Consider the following 21,494-nt stretch of genomic DNA (forward strand, 5'->3'; position numbering starts at 1 on the left):
TGCATACCATATGCGTTGTAATCTGCAGGACAACCAGTAAAGCTAGTCTGGCAGACTTGTATAAACAACTCATTTAGTTAGTTGATGGTTTTGGTTGTTTGATGGTTTTTTTGAGTAGTTCTAGCTCTAGTTGCTGATGTTGAAAATTGAGTAATTCTAGTTCTAGTCGTAGATTTTGAAAATTGGATAGTTCTACTTCTAGTTGCAAATTTTGCAAATCGGGTAGTTCTAGGTCTAGTTGCGCTTTTTGAAAATCCAGTAGTTTATACAAGTCTGCATCTAATGTCAGTTTGATAATTACAAAATATTTTTATCTCGTGACTTGTATGGTCATTGTATCGCCTTCGGTATTTCATGTCTGACGAAATAAGCAAACTCTCATGCTCTCTCTCTCTCAGCCATATTGTATATCACAGAGTAGGGTAATTTGATGTGTGTAAAGCCTGAGCTCAAAAAAGCAGCTGACATATCTCTGGCCTGTCTTACTCGGACTAAATTGCGGTTTATACCAACGTAATATCGGCAAAAACGTACAAGTTCATGACACACTGGACAAGCGGCTCCTATTATATTGAGTAGGGATCTCCACCGTCAACTCACTGGCAAAGTTGAAATTATTGTTTGCATCTTTGTTCGCAAAAGAAATTCAAAATCACTGGTCTGTTTTATTTCATAAATACTTTGGTGAATGCGTAACGGAAATCAGTAACTGTAAGTGGTGTTATTGACAGCCTGACAGCCACTTCCTTCCGGCCATTTGGTTGAGATGCCATTTCCATAGAAGCCAGGCTGGCAAGCGCATATCGCTGACGTGTGGGCCGTTGGTGGAAGGTCGGAGCAGTCAGCGGCGTCGTCACAGTAGCGGCTGTCGAACCCGTTATCGACGTCGCACGCGTCGAAGTCTGGAAATGTCACTACGGTTGGAAGTCGAATAAGTAACAGGGAGTTAAAAAATCGAGAGCTCCAAACCACCTCACATATTGAGACATGCCACATCCATTTTCATTTGCTTATCCTTTATATATGTTTACCTAATTACTTTTTATTGTTTTTGTTCAAGACTTGGGGTCCATGATCTCCTGAGTGATTCGCCGACTAGTTTTAAGGAGTCTACTAAAGATCAATATTGACACCACAACTATACAAGTACATTGTCCTTGCATTTATGAGATCAATCAGATCAATGAGATCAATGAGAGAAGAACACTGTAATCGAACTCGTTCTGGTAATTACGCCGTGACGATGGTAGGACTAAAGTGATGGCCATATTTGGTCATCAGCTACACACATTTCGGGGTTAGGCACTAACAAAAGTAAGAACCACTGTTCTAGGCAAATGAGTGACTGAACGACTACTCCCAAGTCGTTTCGACACCCTCCCATCTTCATTATATCGTATTGAACCAATAAAAATCGTAATAAATGACTGACTGACCTTCCACCGAATATTGCTCTAGAAAATGCTCTCCGTGCACGATTAGGACGTAATCCGGAGATTCGTGGTAATGCAAAACCGGAACCACTCTCAACGTGTTATTCGATTCGATTGTGACGTTTTCAATGGTGATGGCGTCGTAATCGTCGCCTCCTAATTCCTGTGAAAATAAGCCGCAGAGATCACTTCGATCTGTAAGCTACTGTTGGTTCCCAAAGGAGGTGAGTTTGAGAAACAGGGGAGGAATACTTGGTGGTCCATTGAGAGCCGAAAATCGTAGAAGGTCAATTATATTGAAACAATAACTGTTTGCATGGCTTTTTGCTAATCGATTGATGTTGATGGAAAATTTGTTCAATGTTCGACTCATCGAAGCCCGCGAGAGGTAAAAAGTATCGAATCTGGGACAGTTGCTGTACATTACACCAGTGGTTCTCCGACTATGCGTCACGAAAGGTGAAAATTTGGGTCACAACCGCACTTGAGCGATCGTACGCTTTAATATAGCATAGCTGTCAGCATAGCGTCAAGATCACTATAAATGAAAATCGAAGAAATCAAGAAATCGAGACATGTGTGCTACCGCCTCACTAGGCACCCTTCGGTGACCTTATGGTGGAGAGGTACAACCAATTTTCAATGCTGAACAGTTTCTTTTCATTTTTCGGGTACCATTCCTCAAAAACAATTTCCTTTTGAAACCGGTACAAAGAGCAAAAAGGTATTCCACCCTGTTCGTAATATTTGCCGAATTTCTTGGGAATTAATTAGGCCTACTTCGCGCGGTCTTCTGACGGTAATTTGTACTTTTCCAAGTCCAGTGTGTTAGGTAGCCTACTAGTTGTTCGGTACTACTAAGTGACACGTGCAGAAAATTGTTACGAGTGAGAGAATTTTTTATTTCGTCTACTGTGAAATACAAGTCATGAAATGAGATGATTTGACTTGTAATTGCCAAAATGACATGAGATGGTATCGACAGTGTTGGCCTAGATAAGGGTAAATGAAACAAAAAGTTTGGGAATCACTAATCTAAACGAACTCGAACCGAACCTGCGGAAATGGATAAAATTCGTCCTTCACAACCAGATATTTCTCAAGCGTTACGTTGGTATGATAATCGTACGGCCGTTTCCATCGGAAAGACACTCTGGCGAGATTTGTGGTATGGTCAATCGTCACGTTATACTTCTCGAGGTGTGAAACCGGCCCGGAGTAGATTTGTCGGTCTGAATACTTTTCAGTTAGTGGCGAGGTTGTGGTTGAACAATCAAAATATTGAAACCTGTTAATGCGAATTCTGTAGTGTTGGTACAGTCATGCGTGTCGTTTTCCGCGCTTTTGCAATATTCGATGACCTCATTTCCAGTCTCTAGCGCCCCAAACCCTGAATGTAAGACAAAGAATTGAACCACGCCTAAAAAGATTGAAATTGATGTTTTACCTAACGACCAATCGGTGTACGGCACAACATGCAAGTCGTAAACCTCCCCGAATTCGACCGGAAATTCGAGTTCGCGCACGTCCTGCAACAAAATCGATTCGAAATTCTTTTCCTAAAACCACAATCTCCGAGCACTGACCGCCGCCACTGTTTTGTATCCCGCGCCCAACATCGCGCACAAATCGCCGCAATCGCGCGAAACATTTCCCGCGCAAGGCAATTGACACGGAGAATCCGCGTCTCGCAACCACACACTCCCTTCTACACCCACGCATCTGAAACGAAGGAATAGAGCAACTTCGTAGAAACCCGGCTTATCTGCTTCACTCACGCTGACGCGTTTTGATGATCTACAACGGAAAAGAGTTTTGTCATGATTATGGATGAAACCTTTAACGATTCGTGATGATGAACACACATAAAAAAATCCTCACTTCGACGCTTATTCAAGTAAAGATTATTTTCAAGTTCTTCGTTTTCACGGCGAACGCTGAATTTGTACGCGAATCCGTCGAATGCTGATGCGTCATCTAAGAAAATCAACGGGACCCCCTTACAAATCGCTTCACAAATATGGTGTCAAAATTGACAATAAATAGTCAGAATGCGTCCCTCATATTCTTGAATATGGCACAGAGAGAGAGAGAGAGAATAATTTATTTGTCACCCGTTCTAATCAATGGTTTACCTTCTAAAAATGCAGTTGAATGAAACAGGGGTTGATAAACACAGTTTCCGGGGGCCTGATATAACAGCATCAAAGCCATAGATACTGCCCAGGATGATTTTACTAGCAGGAGTCTTTATGCCCTCAAAACTAATATCTGGATGTAGGTAATTACATTAACTAACGAAGAATAAACTATCTGTGGTGTTTTGAGCCATCAGTGTTACGAACAAGTCACTACCTTCGAGTCACGAGTCATTTCGAGTCATTGCACACTTTGACTCGAGTCAAGTCAAGTCCCTCGATTTTTGAAGGTGACTCGAGTCAAATCGAGTCAAGTCAAGTCAAGTCAAGTCAAGTCAAGTCAAGTCAAGTCAAGTCACTAGTCAAGTCACTAATCGAGTCCAGTTGAATTTTCAAAGTACGAGAAATGATTCAAAGTCATTGCATTATGCTAACTGTTTTAAATACAGATGGAGTCCCCATTAATTCTGTATCGAGGAATGAATGAGTAGTTGATTATACACGCAAACAGGCGCTCGCTCATACCTACAGAACTGCTAAACTACGCAATTAGCGGTAGCCCCAGTCTTGACTAATCAGCCGAAATGCAAGATTAAATGTAAATCCTCAGAAAGTTGATAAACGGCTATAGTGCAATACCCTACCCACCCTACATATCTATAATATACAATTATAAACGCACAAACGATATTCGTTCGATTTAAATCCTACAAGAGGTTTGGTTAAGGCGAGCCGCAGCACTGGGCATTTTGAGCAGTTTATAGAACAGAGATACATTGCTAGTATATATTACTTTACTACTAGTTTACGACAACGTAGGCTGTAAGCTACGATTATAGATAACTAACCTACGGAGGTTAGTTATCTATACTACGATCACTGCGTTTGCGATCATATACATTTGTGATGTAACAACGGAGGCTCGGTAAAACGCACAATCATTTAGTTATGGGTTGCTCTCACAGGTAACACCAGCGTATCGTTAACAACAATCCGTACTTACACAAGATAGTATATAGCAATTTAGTCGACATCGATTACTTGATGACTTGAAATTGACTCGTGAATTTTGCTTCGAGTCACGAGTCAATCCGCATTTCTGAAACGTCGAGTCAAGTCATTTTTGCAAAGTGACTCGAGTCAAGTCAAATCATACGACAAAGGTGACTCGAGTCATCCCAATACTGTGAGTCATACCGATACTCGCCAGAGAGCGCGGGCAATGTTTCATAGGGATTCTCGTTAACTTTGATTCGTTGAATATAGCTGACCTTATGTTTTTTTGTTAATTCACCCTCTATAAATATAGGCAGATATCTTGCTCGTCTCCGACCATTCAACTTGGCTAATACGCTCACATATACAGAAAGAGAGAGAGAGAGAGAGAGAGAGAGAAAGAGAGAGAGATATTTGTCAAACTCACCCGAGACCTGGTATTGAAAGACTGCCCGCATGTCGGAATCGAAAGGGTTGTCAGATCTGTTGACACGAAAATCCATCGATAACTCCGTGATTTGCAATCCTGAAAGTGAAGATGTAGTAGTAGTAGTAGTAGTAGTAGTAGTAGTAGTAGTAGTAGTAGTAGTTGCTGCTTCTCTATTGGGACCTGGTAGACTTACCAGTCGCATGATGGCAATTCAGGCCCTCGGCAACCCCAAATATGATTAGGAGTGCTGACGTAACTATCGACAAATCCATGTTATCCTGAAGTCTGAGTTATATAAATGCTGTCAATGATCAAGGTATTAAAGTATTGTCTTGTTTAGTGCGGGGTGTGAGTCACTGATGAGCGGATATTGATTTCTGAGAATCCGAATCCGTCCGACAGCTCGAGCCTCTGAGAAACTATACGATCGGATCCGAACGGTCTCAACCAAAATCCAAATAATGCCGCCCAGAATCAGAAAAATCCGAATCAAATATCTTCTCCAAAGACACCTAATTATACAGCTGAGCTGCGAGTAGTTTCTACAGGGCCTAAGGTTAGAGTTAGCCGATAAATATCAGGGATATATAGAACTCCTATATATCCCTGATAAATATTTGCTTGGACCTGTGACAGAGCAGTCCTATCAGAACGTGTTTATTTACTGTCCGTGTTTGGTTGTCGAGCTGACGATATTTTTCTTTCGTCTTGAATCACGTTACGTGAAGTCCCGTCTGGCCAGAGCTATCCAGAAATATCCGAAGCAATAGTTACAACTATCCGGAAGTATCCGAAACAGAATCTGCAATAGAATTCGAATCCGATCCGACTGTCTCAAAATTGTGCAAAATCCGGTCCGAATCCTATCCGAGTCCGTCCGATGCTCATCACTGACGTGGGTATAGGCCTATGTGTGAAAGTGTGAAGTTTGGTGAGTCGGAAATTAGCTTTGATGTATTGCAACATGTAAAAAACAGGTATGGATTTTTTTTTTGGAATATTTGGTCTCAATTCTGCCTCGCCTTATTTTTGGATTGTACCATTTCACGAGTCCTGATTTGAACGAATGCCGACAACCGATCACGCTCGCCTCGTGCTAGCTTACGATTAATGATGGGTTTGTTGAAAGTGATTTCGTTTTGGAAATTATTGCCCGTCGTGTGTTTCCCGTTCATCTGATTGGTATACACAAGTTCATATATGCGATTCTCCTTGGTGTTATAAATATACTGCTATCCAACGTTTCTTCAAACGCGGCGGCCAGAGGTTGCTCTACAGCAGTGATTCCCAACCTTTTTTCACCCACGTACCATTTCGAGGTTTTATGCAGTGATCGCGTACCACCTACATAAGTTACGCGGCGCTGAAGGCGGTCTAAAATGTATCCGTCATTTATGACGTCATACTAACGTATTTGACCTATGCGAGGCGTAATAGCAAATACTATTAAACTAGGCATTATCAGCCAGGGTTGATGGGATGCATGGAATTGTTTTTCCACCACCAGTCACAAAAAGATGAAAAAATATTGAAATAACAGCAAACAACAAACGTCAATTTTTTAAATGCGATGGCTGCATTTGCTTATTTTCCACCAGCTCAGCGTTTCTGAAACTTTTTAGACATGCCCCTCCCCCTGTTAATGATAGCGAAAAATTTAGCGCCCCCTTATCGTCATATCACAAAATGCAACCAGAATGCTAGAAATTCCAGCGAATAATTTGATGACAGATGGAAGGTTATGACAGCTGATAGGAGAATTCTCAAATATGCAATCAGGACTATACACAGAACAAAAACAATAAATTGGAGGTAAATCGCGTATCGCGCGAAAAATATTCAGTTGGCCGCAGTTTCTCGCCCCCCTTCAGATGCTTTCACGCCCCCCAGTTTGAGAACACTGCACTAGCTGGTCGATGCGTGGCATATCTTTGCTCACAGCGCACCGAAAGTCATGCATGGGCGCAAGTCGGTTTCGTTTCTTCGACTTGATACTCATCACTCATCAGAGATGAAAATCCTTGCTCGCACTCCCCATAAAAAAGGAAACTTAGCAGTTGGGGAATAGCGTGAGAAGCTAGAGTTGAGTACGAGGAGGCCATGCTAAGCCTGATGTTTATTAGAGAACAATCTTTGTGTTCAGCCCCACCTTAACTAATAACTCCCCTTCGGTCGAAAAAAAAAACAGAATCCACTTGCGTGCCACCTGGAAGACCTTCGCGTACCACTAGTGGTACGCGTACCACAAGTTGGGAACCACTGCTCTACAGTATACGCATGGCCATTTTCAACACTGTCCATACGACTATAACGCTGGAACACTGCCCCAATCTTCTATAAAGGCGTGTAAGTATGAACATGTACATTTGTAGATGACGCAACATCTCATTATAAATCCTGTTGACGTTTAATAAAATTAGGTAACAGACGGCCTCAGTTGTGAACACCTAGAGGCGTAAGTGGGGTCTTGGGCCGTGCTACAAGTCGGCAGCTATGCCGAATAAAAATGAAAAAAATTGGCCTGGTGCAAATGACCGTATAGTATAGTCGGCAAACACCATGAATACCACAAGCAACGACAACCTGGAGGTCAATCACGCCAAGCGCGAAAAAAGTCAGATTAGATCAAATGAATTCTGTAAAAAAATATTGATTTGCAAAATCAGCATACAAAGTATTTTGGTGATTTTAATGGTCTTTATATTTTCTATGAGACCACTGAGATCAAACATACCAGAGTACTGTTTCGCTGGCCTACCCACGAAGTGCAAACATAATATTATGCATATTTTTAAATGCTGTTTATTTCGAAATTGATTCGTAGTATTGCAATATACTTTCGCTCACATAAAAGGTATAACAATGCTGAATAAGTCTCCATATCTGAACAGTGAACAAAGGCATTAACACCTGCCTCTCGATTAGCCCACTTCCCCGGACGCCACAACATATGCTGGATTTAATGTCAAATATATGAGGATGACCTTTATCTATCAGGGATTTTCAGACAGTCTATAGATATCCCTCCTATATACGAATGTACAGTTACCCATGCAGGCGCATTGCCAGAAATCGACTGGAATGTAACACTGTGACGTTTGAACTTATACTCCACAATGCATTATTGTTGTCAAGGTAAATTGGAGATGCACCGACAAGAGCCGTAAAGAGCCGTTATAATCTACGTCTCCAGATCACACGCCGTAATGATTAGAAATCATATTCCAGGCCGCAGACTATAATAGAAGCCCATCCCATAGTACAATGACCATAAAGGTAATTGCACATTTATCATTTTGATTCCAAAGAAATTTGAGCTTCCCGTGTTTTTAAGCGGACCTTTGTCGAACAACGGTTCACTTCCAACTATCGAATGCTTACTTTCGACACTTCCAACGCTCAACCGTAATTTGAGAAACCCGCCCTTCTATTATTTTACTTAACGCCAATCAATTAGCTTACTTGCTGCCAAGGTCGGTCATTACTTTGAGACGACGACATGAGCATCTCTCGCATGTTTTCATTTCATCGTGTTCGGCATTCTTGCGTTGGTTTTCGGAGAACTATATATCGCCGTGATAAATATATAGAATGGACGGCATATTTAGTATTAATGAAATTGAAATATTCCGCAGTATACTGATGTTCAACGTTTTCGAATTGACTCCATGCGAGTCTCAATCTAAAATCTAGTTCAGCATTACGACCGATGTGACTTCGTTAGATCCTGGTCTGTCGGTTGCGTTTTCCATTTTTGACTCTATATATATTGTCCTTGCTCTGTTCGCTCACCCTTATTGCGTTTTTCTATTGGTTTGTTTTTGTTTAGACGCCGTAAGAACGCCGAGGTAGGATAGAAGGAGCCCAGATAAACCTCCCAAAACATGTCATGACACCAGAGGTGGTCGGTAACGAAATACCTCTACTTTTTCGAAGTACTCAAGCAGTTTTCCTCTACTTGTGGTACTTACTCAAGTAGATCTTTTTTCACTACTTTTATTTCTACTTTGTAATATTTTGTGAATTACTTACTACCTTTCCGCTATTTTCAGTTTGTCAAATAGAAGTAGTTTAATCCCCAATAAGAAAGATAGCCTAAGAAAATTTGAGGCTGTTTTTACATAGTAGGGAGACCGTTGACAATTGTAACACTTTTTGGATTTTCCAACATTACGTGTTGTTCTCATGGAAATTTCATTTCCAAAGTTTTATATAAAGAAGCCAACAATTCAATAGTTTATATAAAAACTAAAATGGAACTCAATCAACACTCAATCATGGAAATTTTGGGTCGCGAAAATCGCCGCTCAAATGTTACAATCGCCCCGTACCCAGGGACAATTGTACCACCCATGCGGGGCAATTATAACAGTGTTATTTATAAGTAAAAACAAACAAAATAAACTACGAAAACAGGATCCCAACTTGTATTATTGCATTAAAAATTAAAAGAAGTAAAAGTTTGAACGTTTCCAGGCTACGCCCCATAGCATTTTGGCATCTGAATACAATATCACCCTTCGTGCCTTCTTCATGAGCTCAAAGTGTACAAGAACCACATTCATTCCATCATCTCCCTACACATATTAGGCATCTTCTACACAGGTGCTGTTGTTCAGCGTGCACAATGGGTTGGCCATTGGGTCACCTGCGAAGGTGCGAAAGCGACCTGGCTAAAATATTTTTGTTGAATGGGCCGATGATAGTGTAGCAAAACGAGGACACAACATTTCGTGGAGTCAAAGCTAATGGCATTCTCCTGTTCTGTACAAAATTAAAATAAATTCTTCACAACAATAAATGACAAAATGTAATTGGGTCCTGCTCAAAGTCAGGGGATGAGGATTCAGTCATGGGCAAATTCTTAAGTGACCATTGAAGGTCGACACATCAAAAGTCGATCAACATGAGGAAAGGTGTTACGTTTGCCCCTGACACGCTCGACCATGATTAGTGTCTCAGTATGGTACCTTTCCGGCGATGGAAGTCCTATAGTTTGTCTATCATCACGGTAAACAGTGGTAACATTGTTCCAGCTACATATATATTACGTTGTAGCCACTTGAGGTATTATTCGTCTGAACAAATTATTCCAGATATTTACTCAAGTGTCCAAAATTTCGTTTTTTTCAAATTATTTCAGAGTGTCGCGTCGTATCTCAACGTAACTTCAGATATGATAGGAGATATAACTACCACATGCGCACACAAAATATCAAGGTGATTTATCCACCCTACTAGCGGTGAGGTCGATTGTTACATTTGCCCCTAGTTACATTTGTCCTCGGTCTCCCCCCAACATTTAATTTTCATAAAAGTCATGACATATACTCAGAATTTTCGTTGCGCTTCGCGCACAGTAGATATGGAGTGACGAATATATGTTTTAACGAAAGTATCGCTGAATATAATTTAGATAACGGATTGCGTGGTTCTGTTCACATCGCATTGTCGACTTTATTAAATATTTCATCACATTAAGTATGGCCCTTATAACGTTTGAAACTACCGTTTCGCAATCTAGCAATTACCTATATACCTAGCAGCCCATGACGTGTCCTAATCTTTTTTATCGTTAGACCTGTTTCATCAGACCACCGTTGAAATTTTCTGAACAAAAGACATGAAATATGTGTTCCGCTTCTTAGAAGTAGTATTTGTATTTTTCTTTCATTTACGAGCATTATGCGTTTAGTTCTAATTATAGGTTAAGTCCTGTTTTCCAGAGAACATGCATGTTGAAGTATAATAGCAAATGTAGTAATGCCTCATATTTTCCGAAAATGAAGCTATAAACTATTGTAACCGCTCGGTTAAGCGAGGACTACGACCGAACGGCTACACTATATGGCATTTTTACGATCTGCCATATTCATAATTAACGTATTCTAATCGCGGAAAGTGTTAAAGTCGTATCCGACACAACTTCTCCATATTGCTCTTCGACTGAACTATTAGAGGCCTTATAATATGCGGGAGGGCCATGCCATGATATTCTCTTAAACCGGGTGTTCGAGTAAACATTAATTTAGTATCGCATTTCCATATCAATACTTTCATTTACATCCCATGATGTGGACGACTGCTTATTCTGTCAAAAACTGACAGCTGGGATGCATCGATATGAATCAAAGCTCTCTACACCTTCCGCAGCCAGACTGTTTAGAGTCAAGTGTACCTGTTTGATGCTGGTGTGATCAGACTAGATGACCCTCACGGTCTTATCGATCATTCCTGTCTAATACCGAATACTGTGCATGCATATTTTCTGTACCACCACCACTGCCGAGTGTTATGTATTTCGGTTTGATGAAAAATAAAGACTCTCTCTCTCTCTCTCTCTCTCTCTCTCTCTCGCATAGCGTCATTTGCAGCTTTTGACAGCCCATGCGAACGAATTACGATCGTTTACACAACTACTCACTTACTTGAGTAGATTTAAAGTCAGTGAATTCTACTTCAAGTAGTTTTATGTTGCTTATGAAAGAAGTACTTCTACTACTCGTACTTCAGCAGATTTTTTCGCCGCTACTTCTACTTCTACTTGAGTAGCTTTCTTAACTACTTTGACCACCTCTGCATGACAGTCATATATGAACACTGCGACACCTCATACAGGTTCCAGACATGATATCCGAGCGAAGAACGAAGCCGTTTCATTTCTTGGAGATAGGGCGTTTCGAAGTGTCGGGGGTGTATCTGAGCTGCATTCCTGATTACTTAGGGGGAAACGCCGAGAAAAATAAACGGTAAAGATCTTGTAAAATGAAGCGCATGAACATAACGGTGGAAAACGTCTAAAGAAAGACCACTGAGCTATATAGAGACAGTCGTAATATCAAGATCAAAAAATGTTACAAAAGGGTACTGGGCCCGTCCAGAGCGGATGTTTGAGAGAGACTTTAGTCAGTCGTTTCGACATCCTCCAATCCGTACACTGTATTTCATTTAAATCGTTTTTCTTGAGCACATGAAAATATAGAAGCCTACGATTACTGATTTATCTTAGAGCCCCGTTGATTGTAGCCAATGATATATATATTGCAGCTGATCAAATCCAGTTCTACCTTTTTCGCTGCAGCGATTGCGATGAGGTGGAGAGTATCATTCGAGCAAACAAACTCGCCGGTCGATTGCTCAGCGTATGCTGCGTTCCTCTTGTTATCTTATGGTGTGATTTTGCCAAATTATGGAGGTGTTGTCGTCTCAACAGCTGAAGAGGCTGGAAAAACACAAGTACAGCTCTCAAGGTTCCTCGCTTTTGGAACCATATTTTCAAGGTAAGTTAATAACTGTGCCACACTGCCATGTGATATAGCTGGTCGGTCCTGCACCAGCTGAAGTTCAGTTCATTTATTACTAATAATAATAATTATCCTTCTTTAAAAACACCGCAAGACTGGATACAATGAAAGAATAGGCGTGTGTTGAAAGGACTTGGAGTGGTCTTTGAAATCAGACACCTATCTAGGCCTAAGGTACACTGAATGAGAGAATGACCCCTACGGAATCTCGTTTCATTTTTTCAATTGAATCCTGCGAGATGAGAGCTTTTCTGCATAGAAGAATTTAGTAATTGAACAGAAAGTTCTGCGTGACGTTGCCAGCAGTTCCACTCCGGCTGAATCATAAGAACGAAAGATTATAGACTGTTTGGTGGTTACGTCTTTATCATCTTGGTGCTGGAACGGTGGATAGCCCATACGAAGACACTTTCTATTCTCAACTTGACCATGAATAATCAGGATTACCCATCTTATCCTTTTTAAATCAAGTGTACATGCCTCTTGTTGCACGCAGTAGGCCAAGGTGGGTGCCAATGCAAGTCGTTTCGACACCTTCACATCTTTTCATCATATCGCAATCTTGTGGTGTATTGATTGGACGATGATGATCCTAAGCACAATTCTAATTATATGGTACTCACAAATCATATGTGTTCTCCACAAACATGACGTAAATTGTACTACATGCAATGATGCATGGAACATTTATTGATGATGCTCAAGTTGTTGTGATGTGAATAAGGAAGTACTCCAGACTAGGAACCGCAAGGTTCTTGAGTCCGCACCACCATTTTCCCCTCCATGCTATCTGTGGAGCCTTTTCTTGCAATAGAATTTCAATAAAATGATTGATTGATTGATTAGTAATGACTTCTGTAGTAAGATGCTCCTTGCCTGGGTCGCTCGGGATTTGAATACTTTGTTATGTCGAGCTTCATGTCTAATGTCTGTGCATCACCTTTGAACGAATTGCATTTACATGTTATCGATATCAAATGAAGAATAAATAATCTCTACCTTTCCCACTAACTCATAGACGTCACTCTCTATTTCAGTGTTTTGGAGATGGTTGATTGAGATTTTCCCAAGGACGATTGCCCCAAACACGATCACCATCACCGGGCTTGCTGTGAACATCATTTCATCGTTTTTTATTATGTGGTCATCTCCGACCGCCACGGAAACTGTGAGTAATTACAATTGCTCTATAGCTATATAGGGCAATGGTTCTCAACCTTTTACTATGGCTGGGCAAGTTCGATACGATTAGGCTTCAAAACGGGTATTGGAATATCACTCATTATGACATCACAAAACTATATGAATGATGTGGAAAGTTCAAATATGTACCATTTACCGTTACCACAATAAAATGTCAGTTTTACTTCACATTGAAGATTATGTGGTAACCTATTTCATTGCACTTTGTCGTAATGCTACGTAGGATGACAGGCTTCCAAATTGGGACATCTTATCAATACAATGCCACTAAGAGTTGATTTAACAACGAGAATTAAAGATACTATCATTTCAGTGATGAACTCTAATCATTGTTCCCAGCCATAATCATTACCCCAATAAGAAACTACAGAATTCAGTCACCCCAATTTCGATACAATAATACTCGATACTACATCTTGATGAAAGAGCAGAATCAGCCTTGCCCATAATTCCACTTCAAACATTCACTCAATATAAATGATATTACAGTGCTAGCAATTACTAATTGAATATATGATGTAGTCGTTCAACTGGAGTGTCCGTTTGATGTGCAATTATGGACTGCTTATGCGGAAACCGGTCTGTATCCCCTATGAAAATCGGGTGTGGACACTGGACAGGCTAAAAAAAAAATTTGTGCATGAAATGAATTTTGACAAGTTACCCTTCAAGAATTGCCAATGCTTTAGTAAAATAGGAATGGTTTCAGGTTCGTGGTAATTAGTCAATTGTAATCAATAGTATTTTCATGTTGAAATAAACTGGAATATATTTGGCTGGCGCGCTTCTGGAGTAGTCAGCAACTAGTAGAGTAGAGAATTGAAAGGAACATCGTTGTTGTGGATTACTCCTGACGAGTGTCAGCCGAAAATATTCGGGTTCAATATGTATATATTATTTAATTGCATGTTGAAATTGTGTACCTCCAAGAGTGTCAAATACTGAAGGGTTTGCTTTCTGATTGCAGGTTCCATCTTGGATTTATGTTTTCAATGCATTCGCATTATTCATCTATCAAGCGCTGGATGCAATCGACGGGAAGCAGGCTCGGAGGACCGGTACGTCGTCACCACTGGGAGAACTGTTTGATCATGGATGCGATTCCATTTCAACAGGTACAATTAGGCTTGTAACCAAGTCACAAGGTTCCGAATTACTGGTCAATGATCTTACTTTTGTAGTTTTGACTCGGGTCAAGGTCAAAAATTAGGACTCTGGGTTGAATTTCGTGCTCCCTTTTAATATTATTATATTTATAACCGAGCTAACTCTGTTTTTTTTTTCACAAAATGTTTCAGTTGTGGTCGCCATCGCATGCAGCTGCTCCATGCTTCTCGGCAAGTCTCCGAACATGATGTTCGCCATGTGCATGGTCTCAGTAATGCTTTTCTACTTTGGGCACTGGGTGTCGTATGTTACTGGGACCTTACATTTCGGAAAGTGAGAACCCTTTTCAACATACTTGCACAAATGTGCAATCGAGATAGTTGACGATCATGTTTTGAAAAGCGAGTAGTTCTATTTCTTGTGGCACATTTTAAATTAATTTAGTTGTTGAACCACTAGAAAACATGTGTAATCGTTTGGTGTGAATCGTGATACCGGTATTCTGTTGTGTGATGTTCTTGCAGCCATTGCTAGATCAGAGTCATCACTACTAACAGTAGCGCAGCCAGGTGTGGGTTTTTGAAGGATGAAATTCCTCCCATTTCAATTTGAAATGCCGATTCTATCCTCAATACATCCTAGCTCATTTGCAATTCAGTGATTCGTATTATCGGTTATAAGTTAGTTGTGTTTTAGTTAGTTGCGTATTTTTGAAGGTCGTTAGTTGTAGTTCTAGCTTGGTTGCACATTTTATATATCCAGTAGTCTGCTTTTTATTCGTCTTTGGCTGAGCCCCGACAGTAAAAAACTGACCGAGAAACTTGATGATTGCAGGGTCGATGTAACCGAAGTTCAACTCGGCACGATGGCCATCTTTATGGTGTCGGGAATATGCGGACCTGAAATTTGGGAGATGGAGGTAAACTTGATTTTCGGAATGTACTCGCTGCAATTCAAGTACTCTTGAATCTTAGTCGAGTAATAATCCTTATGATTCGAGTCGAGTAGTAAAAGACAATTTTTTCGAGTAATGAATTTACGTGCTCCTCTCCACTGAAAGGTCATTTTTAGACGAGAATTATAGTTTCGATACTGTTTTCCACTGTGGAAGCCGTGAAACCTTGATCGGCCGTATCGCAACATACGAAACATACAGTACAAAGCGACCCACGTTAGTGAAAATAACACTTTTGCGAAGTCGTGATCATCCCACAACATTGTCACAAAGTGCAATGAATTCGGTCTGGTCGAAAAAATATCAAAGTATCTTTAATGTGATGTAGAGCCGGCATGGTATTCTTTGTGGTTTAATAGCGTTAACGCTGTTATGACGGCATGTGGGATACTCTAATACTCAACTTGAAGCTTAACTCGAGAATTGAATCACTCACTCTATTTTGCCCAGACCTATACATGACAGAATCAGCTGTTTGGGGATGAATATAATCACTCGACATGATTACACGACTAAAATCGTTTGTTCCGAATTACACTTCACAATGGAAGGAAACATTCGTACGTCACTATTTCAGCCGTATGTTGTCAGGAAGTTGATGTGATTTCGTAGAACACTGGTTTGATGGTTGGTGCACTACGCTGTTTACAAACTTAATTTTGATTTCAGCTGCCGATGTTGTCGATCCCTGCGAAATTCATCCCTCTGTTGTTTGTGTTTGGCGGATGTGCGATGACGGCTCTACGTTTTGGGGCGCTCATCGTGAAAGGGGGTTGCGGACCGAACGGATCGTCCATCGCGGTAAGTAGACCTGACTTGGTTAGGCTGTTTGATTTTGAAAATGCTCAACCACTATTAGAACTAAAACTACTCACTTTTCAAAACCAGCAACTTGAAATAGAACTTGAATTAACCACTTTTGAAAATCCACAACTAACTAGATATAATTTCGGACTTGTACAAACTACTCGCTTTTGAAATCTCCCAAAAACAGTAGTTAGTTGACGGTCAACTAGCTAGATAGGTAGTGTGTTGTGATTTTGATGCTATCGGTTCGTCAGTGATATCAAAACGACATTGCACTTTGAAAGAAATATCGGTATCGAACATTATAGGTAAAAATTCGGCAGGAGTTCATTTATCAACGAGAATTAAAGTTAGGATAGTGTTTTCCACTCTGGCAGCCTGAAAACCTTGATTGGCCGTATCGCAGCATACAGAACATAATACAAATCTGCGAACTTTACTGGAACTAGCACATTTCCGAAGTCATGATCATCCCACAACATTGTCACGAAGCGCAATGAAATCGGTATGGTCGAAAAAATACTAAAGTATCTTTAATGTGATGGATAACGGGCATTAAATTATTTGTGGTAGCATAAAAGGTACATGTTTGAACTTTTACGTATTATATTCTCGACACGAAGCATAATGCGGGATTCAGAATCGAATCACTCAGGTACTCGATTTTGACCAGCCCAACTTACGGGCGTCCAGAGTCAACCTTTCTTTAGCTTACTTCATGTCCAAACATAGCAACCGGTGTAAAGCTAGCTGTTCAAATAAATGCTCTGAAGTTTTTGGAATGTGCCATGAGCATTGAGCGAATTGCCGTAGCTTTTCAATATTGCCTGAATATAACTGGGTTTTCGGTGACGCTGCTGGTTATCGGTATCGGCTCAATAATCCGATATCCGTGAATGTTCTAATCTCGGTTTTGGTCCAGGGAACCAGCGTCCTGTCCCCGTTTTTCAACATGGCCATCGTTTCGTTGCTTGCCCTGATTATCGCGAAGAAATCGGAAACCGATCTGTTCGAGCAACACCCTGTATTGTATCTCATGTTTTTCGGGGTCGTCGGTGGCAAAGTCACGAATCGACTTGTGGTGAGTGCAAAACCGTTTCTATCTCTCTAGCACAGGTGGTGACTAACGCAGTACTTTTTTGGAGTATACAATTGAATAATATATTGTGTGAAATAAACCTCGAATATTTTCGGCTGACACTCGTCAGAGGTTATCGTCAGCAACTAGTAGACAATTAGAAATAATACACAGTCATATACAAGTTTTATTGAATTATATACTAGTTGCTGATGATCGAGTGTAATTCAATTTGAATATATTGTTTAATTGTATGCCAAGATTCACTTATTTGGAGTACTCAAATAGGTTTTACCAACTACTTATACTTCTACTGCACAGTTTCAATGCAAAACTAATACCTTTAATTATACAGTTTTCATTTTTTAAAGTAGAAAATAGTTGGGGTGTCTGTTTTCACGTTTTATGTGCAAAACTGTCGAATGAACTGGACCTAGGTTTCCCTACTTTTACCGCTTAGTTGGATATGCTTTTAGACTACTTCTACTTAACTTTCAGGGCAAAACAACTTGCTTTTGCACTTTGGGTTTTTGGGAGTAGTTTTATGATGGGTTTGCATTTGTCATACAGACTCAATATATTTTCTTAGAATCTACCTATTTCTAGTGCCATTTTGTGTGAGTCACAAAGATATATCTTGCCATTTCGAAAGATGCCATCCCTAATCAAAGTATGCGGCCCCTCGACCCAATCTACTTCTTCGTACTACTCGAATAGTTTCAGATCTCATTTTCTGCTTTCACTTGAAGTAGTTTTGTCACGTCTTTGGTCTTGCCACTTCAACTTGTAATTCAGTAGAAATGTAAGGCATTACTTCTAGTTGAGTAGCAACGATGGCTACTTTGACCACATATGCTCTGTCGATAAATGACTTGAAATTTCATGCCGGTGACGTCACATTTTGTGATACCGATTGTTGATATACAATGTTCTTTCGAATTATGTACTAGTTGCTGACGATGACCCCTGACGAGTGTCAGTTGAAAATATTTGGGATTGTTTCCATATGAGTATATTATTCAAAAGTATGACGAGCCCTGTTTAATTTCGCATACTTTCGTTACTCAAAGGTCGCTCACATGACACGCAGCGAACTGCAACTTCTGGACACTTCCCTCCTCGGTCCAATGCTCTTGTTTCTCAATCAATATTTCAACACAATCTTCAACGAATATTTCCTCCTGTGGATATGTATGGTGAGTGATGGATATGATGTTCAACTCCCCCTACAAACACAACAGGTTTTGCGGATTGAATGAAAACTGCACGATCAGCAGTAATGCGCTCTCACTCTTCAGCAAATTTATATGCACCGCTGATGAACTTTATACAGACTGATTCGAGCTGTGTACATTCTCTGCAGTCTCCTTATTGTTGTGGACAGACTCGTAGTTTTCTATGCATGCAGTCAGACTTGAACGAACTACTCTCTTCAAACTAGAACTATGTCTGCTCACTTTTCTAGACTCGCAACTAGAACTGGAACTGCTCGCTTTCAAAATCTTGCAACTAGACCCAGAACTAACAGCCTTTGAAAAATCTGCAACCAGCTAGCTACAACACAACCAACTAATAAGTGATACGACGAATTACTGAGTTGCAAATGATCTAAGAAATATTGATGAATGATGATTAAATTTGCATTTCAAACAGGGTTGTAACCAAGTCACAACGCTCCGAGTCACAAGTCAATCTCACTTTTATAGTTTTGACTCGAGTCAAGACTAGTCATTTTCAATTCACCACCGAGTCAAGTCCAAGTCATCAATCAGAGCATGGAGTCTGAGTCGTGGTATTATGACTCGGGTCCGAGTCATTGTATTGACTGCTCAGTTTCCAGTTAAAGTAGGCTTACCATATTTTGAAAATGCAAAAAGAGGACACTTTTTCAGAAATTTGCAAGATACAAAACCGGAGTAGAATTCTTAAAAACCGGTGAATTTTTCCCACTTTGCGGTCGGTTGACTAAAAAAAAAAAAAAGGTCATCACTTCCGCTCAGATCTCAAAATACCGTCTTTTACTCTAAAAAAAAAAAAGGTCATCACTTCCGCTCAGATCTCAAAATACCGTCTTTTACTCTAAAAAAAAAAAAAGGTCATCACTTCTGCTCAGAGCTCAAAATACCGTTTTTCTCTCCGCATTGCCAGATGGATGACTAAAAAAAAAAAAAGGTCATCTCTTCGCTCAAAGCTAAATTCACCGTTTTTCACTCCGAAATATCCGCCGGACCGTCACTTCTGTGCTAATTTGCGGCATATCAGACCTACATTTTCAAAAAAGAGGACAAAATCTCAAAAAAGAGGACAAAAGGGCGTCCTCCGAGGACACTTTCAAAAAAGTCAAAAAAGAGGACAAATCCTCTTAAAAGAGGACGTATGGTAAGCCTAAGTTAAAGTCACTTATAATATACTAATTTCCCTCACTTTTTGGTTTCTGGTCGCATGTTCAAGTACCAGTACCAATGGACAAAATCCCTCTATGGTGGTTACTTGACTATTCTTCGGAAATACAATGAAATGTCTGTCTTGGCCGTCTGAGTCTCGAGTCATATTCATATGCGCAATGACTCGAGTCCAAGTGGAGTAAATACACAGATCATCAGAAAATCGTGATACAACCTTGATTTCAAAAGCGCAGGGTTTCTAGGTGTACTAAAGCTGAATTCTTTTTAAAATACACATCTAAAACCAGATTTACTAAAAAAAAAAAACAGTTAGTTGACCCTCGACAAACCAGACCAGGGATGACCAACCTTTTTGAAACCAAGAGCTACTTTCTTGGGTACTATACGACAGGCTACCAGTTACTCCCGCGGGTTATCCGTGATCAGTCGGATTTCTTCTCTTGGACATTCAGAGCACTCATTAAGGGTCTCCGACCCTTGCCAAGAATGGAAAACTCTTACTGATAGGAACTCACACCAGCGTCTCCAGGCTCCGCTGTGTTGCCGTATTACGCACCGAAGCACAAGTTTCCATGTGGAGACTTGGGAATATTAACTAGAATCCCGTTAAGCCTCCGTATGGGCGAAAACGCGCAACGCCGCGATCGAAAACTGTTCCTTAGGGTCAACTAACCCATGTAACACTGGTGCTCATATGAAACCCTTCTTCGCTTCGTCTGTCACATCTCTCATTTGCATTTGCTATGAGAAATCAGCACATATTGTTTTGATCTCATTTTTTCAGATTCATGCAAGTGTTGATCTTCTGCTTTACTTGACGAACACATATCGGCAAATTTCATCGCATCTTGGCATCGCTATATTTACAATACCGCCTCCAGAACAACAGGTTGTTCCAAAGAGTCACTGAACCAACTTCATATCGAGATTATTAGAATTTATTTGTGAAAACGTCCTACTCCCTCCACCGATCTCCCTATTTTTAGAACCTCGCTGGAAAGTTGCTGGTTTAAATTCGCTTACCATTTGCAAATGTGTCGTGACTGTTCTGTTCTGTTGCTCATTTTGACGGTATAACTGTTTCGTTACAATCCAACTTTCGCAGAGAAACCGCATAAATGAATGTGTTTCCCTCGTGATTCTTGCCAATTGCCGTCTGCTCTGGGATATTTTGTGATACGAACATTCCGTGTGAATTATTACTGTAATTTATGAATTGTGATGTTTATTTGGAAATCGGGACAGTTCCTGTATTACATTGCTTGTTGTGCTCTGGTCTTCTTGCATTTAGATATATATATATGAGCAGATCATGGTTTGGTAGAAACTGCAGATTTTGTATACAATTGAAACAGGTCACTTGACTCAGATTTAGAATGATATTATATATTTCAGCTCAATTACAAGTGAAGTAGCAAAACGTCTCAAAGGGAAACACAAAAAAGTATCAAGTCGTTTCAAAAGTAGATTTTGTGGAGGCATCCCAGTTAATTAGAGTTGGTCAGGTAGACAATTCTACTCATTCTTGTAAGAACAAAATCAAGTTCTCATCATTGTCCAATTTCTTTCAAACAACTTCTTCAATTTACGAATTCAGTCATTCAAATCTAGGAAGAAGCTGAAAGTAGTGTTAACTAA

At 40.3% G+C, this 21,494-nt stretch overlaps 2 protein-coding genes across 3 annotated transcripts; one reads left to right on the forward strand and one right to left on the reverse strand.

Moving 5' to 3' along the window:
- Window positions 1-645: 645 nt before the first annotated feature.
- LOC145444599 (uncharacterized) lies at window positions 646-5,422 on the reverse strand. 2 transcript variants are annotated; one of them, XM_080322611.1, is made up of 10 exons: window positions 5,191-5,418; window positions 4,995-5,093; window positions 3,315-3,410; window positions 3,212-3,230; window positions 3,020-3,155; window positions 2,881-2,962; window positions 2,722-2,823; window positions 2,490-2,665; window positions 1,437-1,596; window positions 646-902 (listed from the first exon to the last, which is right to left on the reverse strand). In XM_080322611.1, exons 1-10 carry the CDS (start codon window positions 5,267-5,269, stop codon window positions 703-705), a joined length of 1,149 nt encoding a protein of 382 aa, XP_080178737.1. In that variant the 5' UTR covers window positions 5,270-5,418; the 3' UTR covers window positions 646-702. The 2 variants fall into 2 exon arrangements, with proteins under 2 accessions (XP_080178737.1, XP_080178736.1); XM_080322610.1 differs by having other exon boundaries at window positions 3,212-3,410; window positions 5,191-5,422.
- A 6,677-nt stretch (window positions 5,423-12,099) lies between these two features.
- On the forward strand, window positions 12,100-21,126 carry LOC145444601 (cholinephosphotransferase 1-like). The gene is made up of 9 exons (XM_080322614.1): window positions 12,100-12,277; window positions 13,339-13,469; window positions 14,472-14,619; window positions 14,803-14,944; window positions 15,446-15,530; window positions 16,236-16,367; window positions 17,296-17,454; window positions 18,522-18,647; window positions 20,641-21,126. The coding sequence occupies exons 1-9, from the start codon at window positions 12,187-12,189 to the stop codon at window positions 20,764-20,766; spliced, it is 1,140 nt and encodes a 379-aa protein (XP_080178740.1). The 5' UTR covers window positions 12,100-12,186; the 3' UTR covers window positions 20,767-21,126.
- Window positions 21,127-21,494: the final 368 nt, after the last annotated feature.

Source organism: Botryllus schlosseri, chromosome 8 (assembly GCF_051294905.1).
Source record: "Botryllus schlosseri isolate E-star chromosome 8, Bs_hap1, whole genome shotgun sequence".
Taxonomy (NCBI): domain Eukaryota; kingdom Metazoa; phylum Chordata; class Ascidiacea; order Stolidobranchia; family Styelidae; genus Botryllus; species Botryllus schlosseri.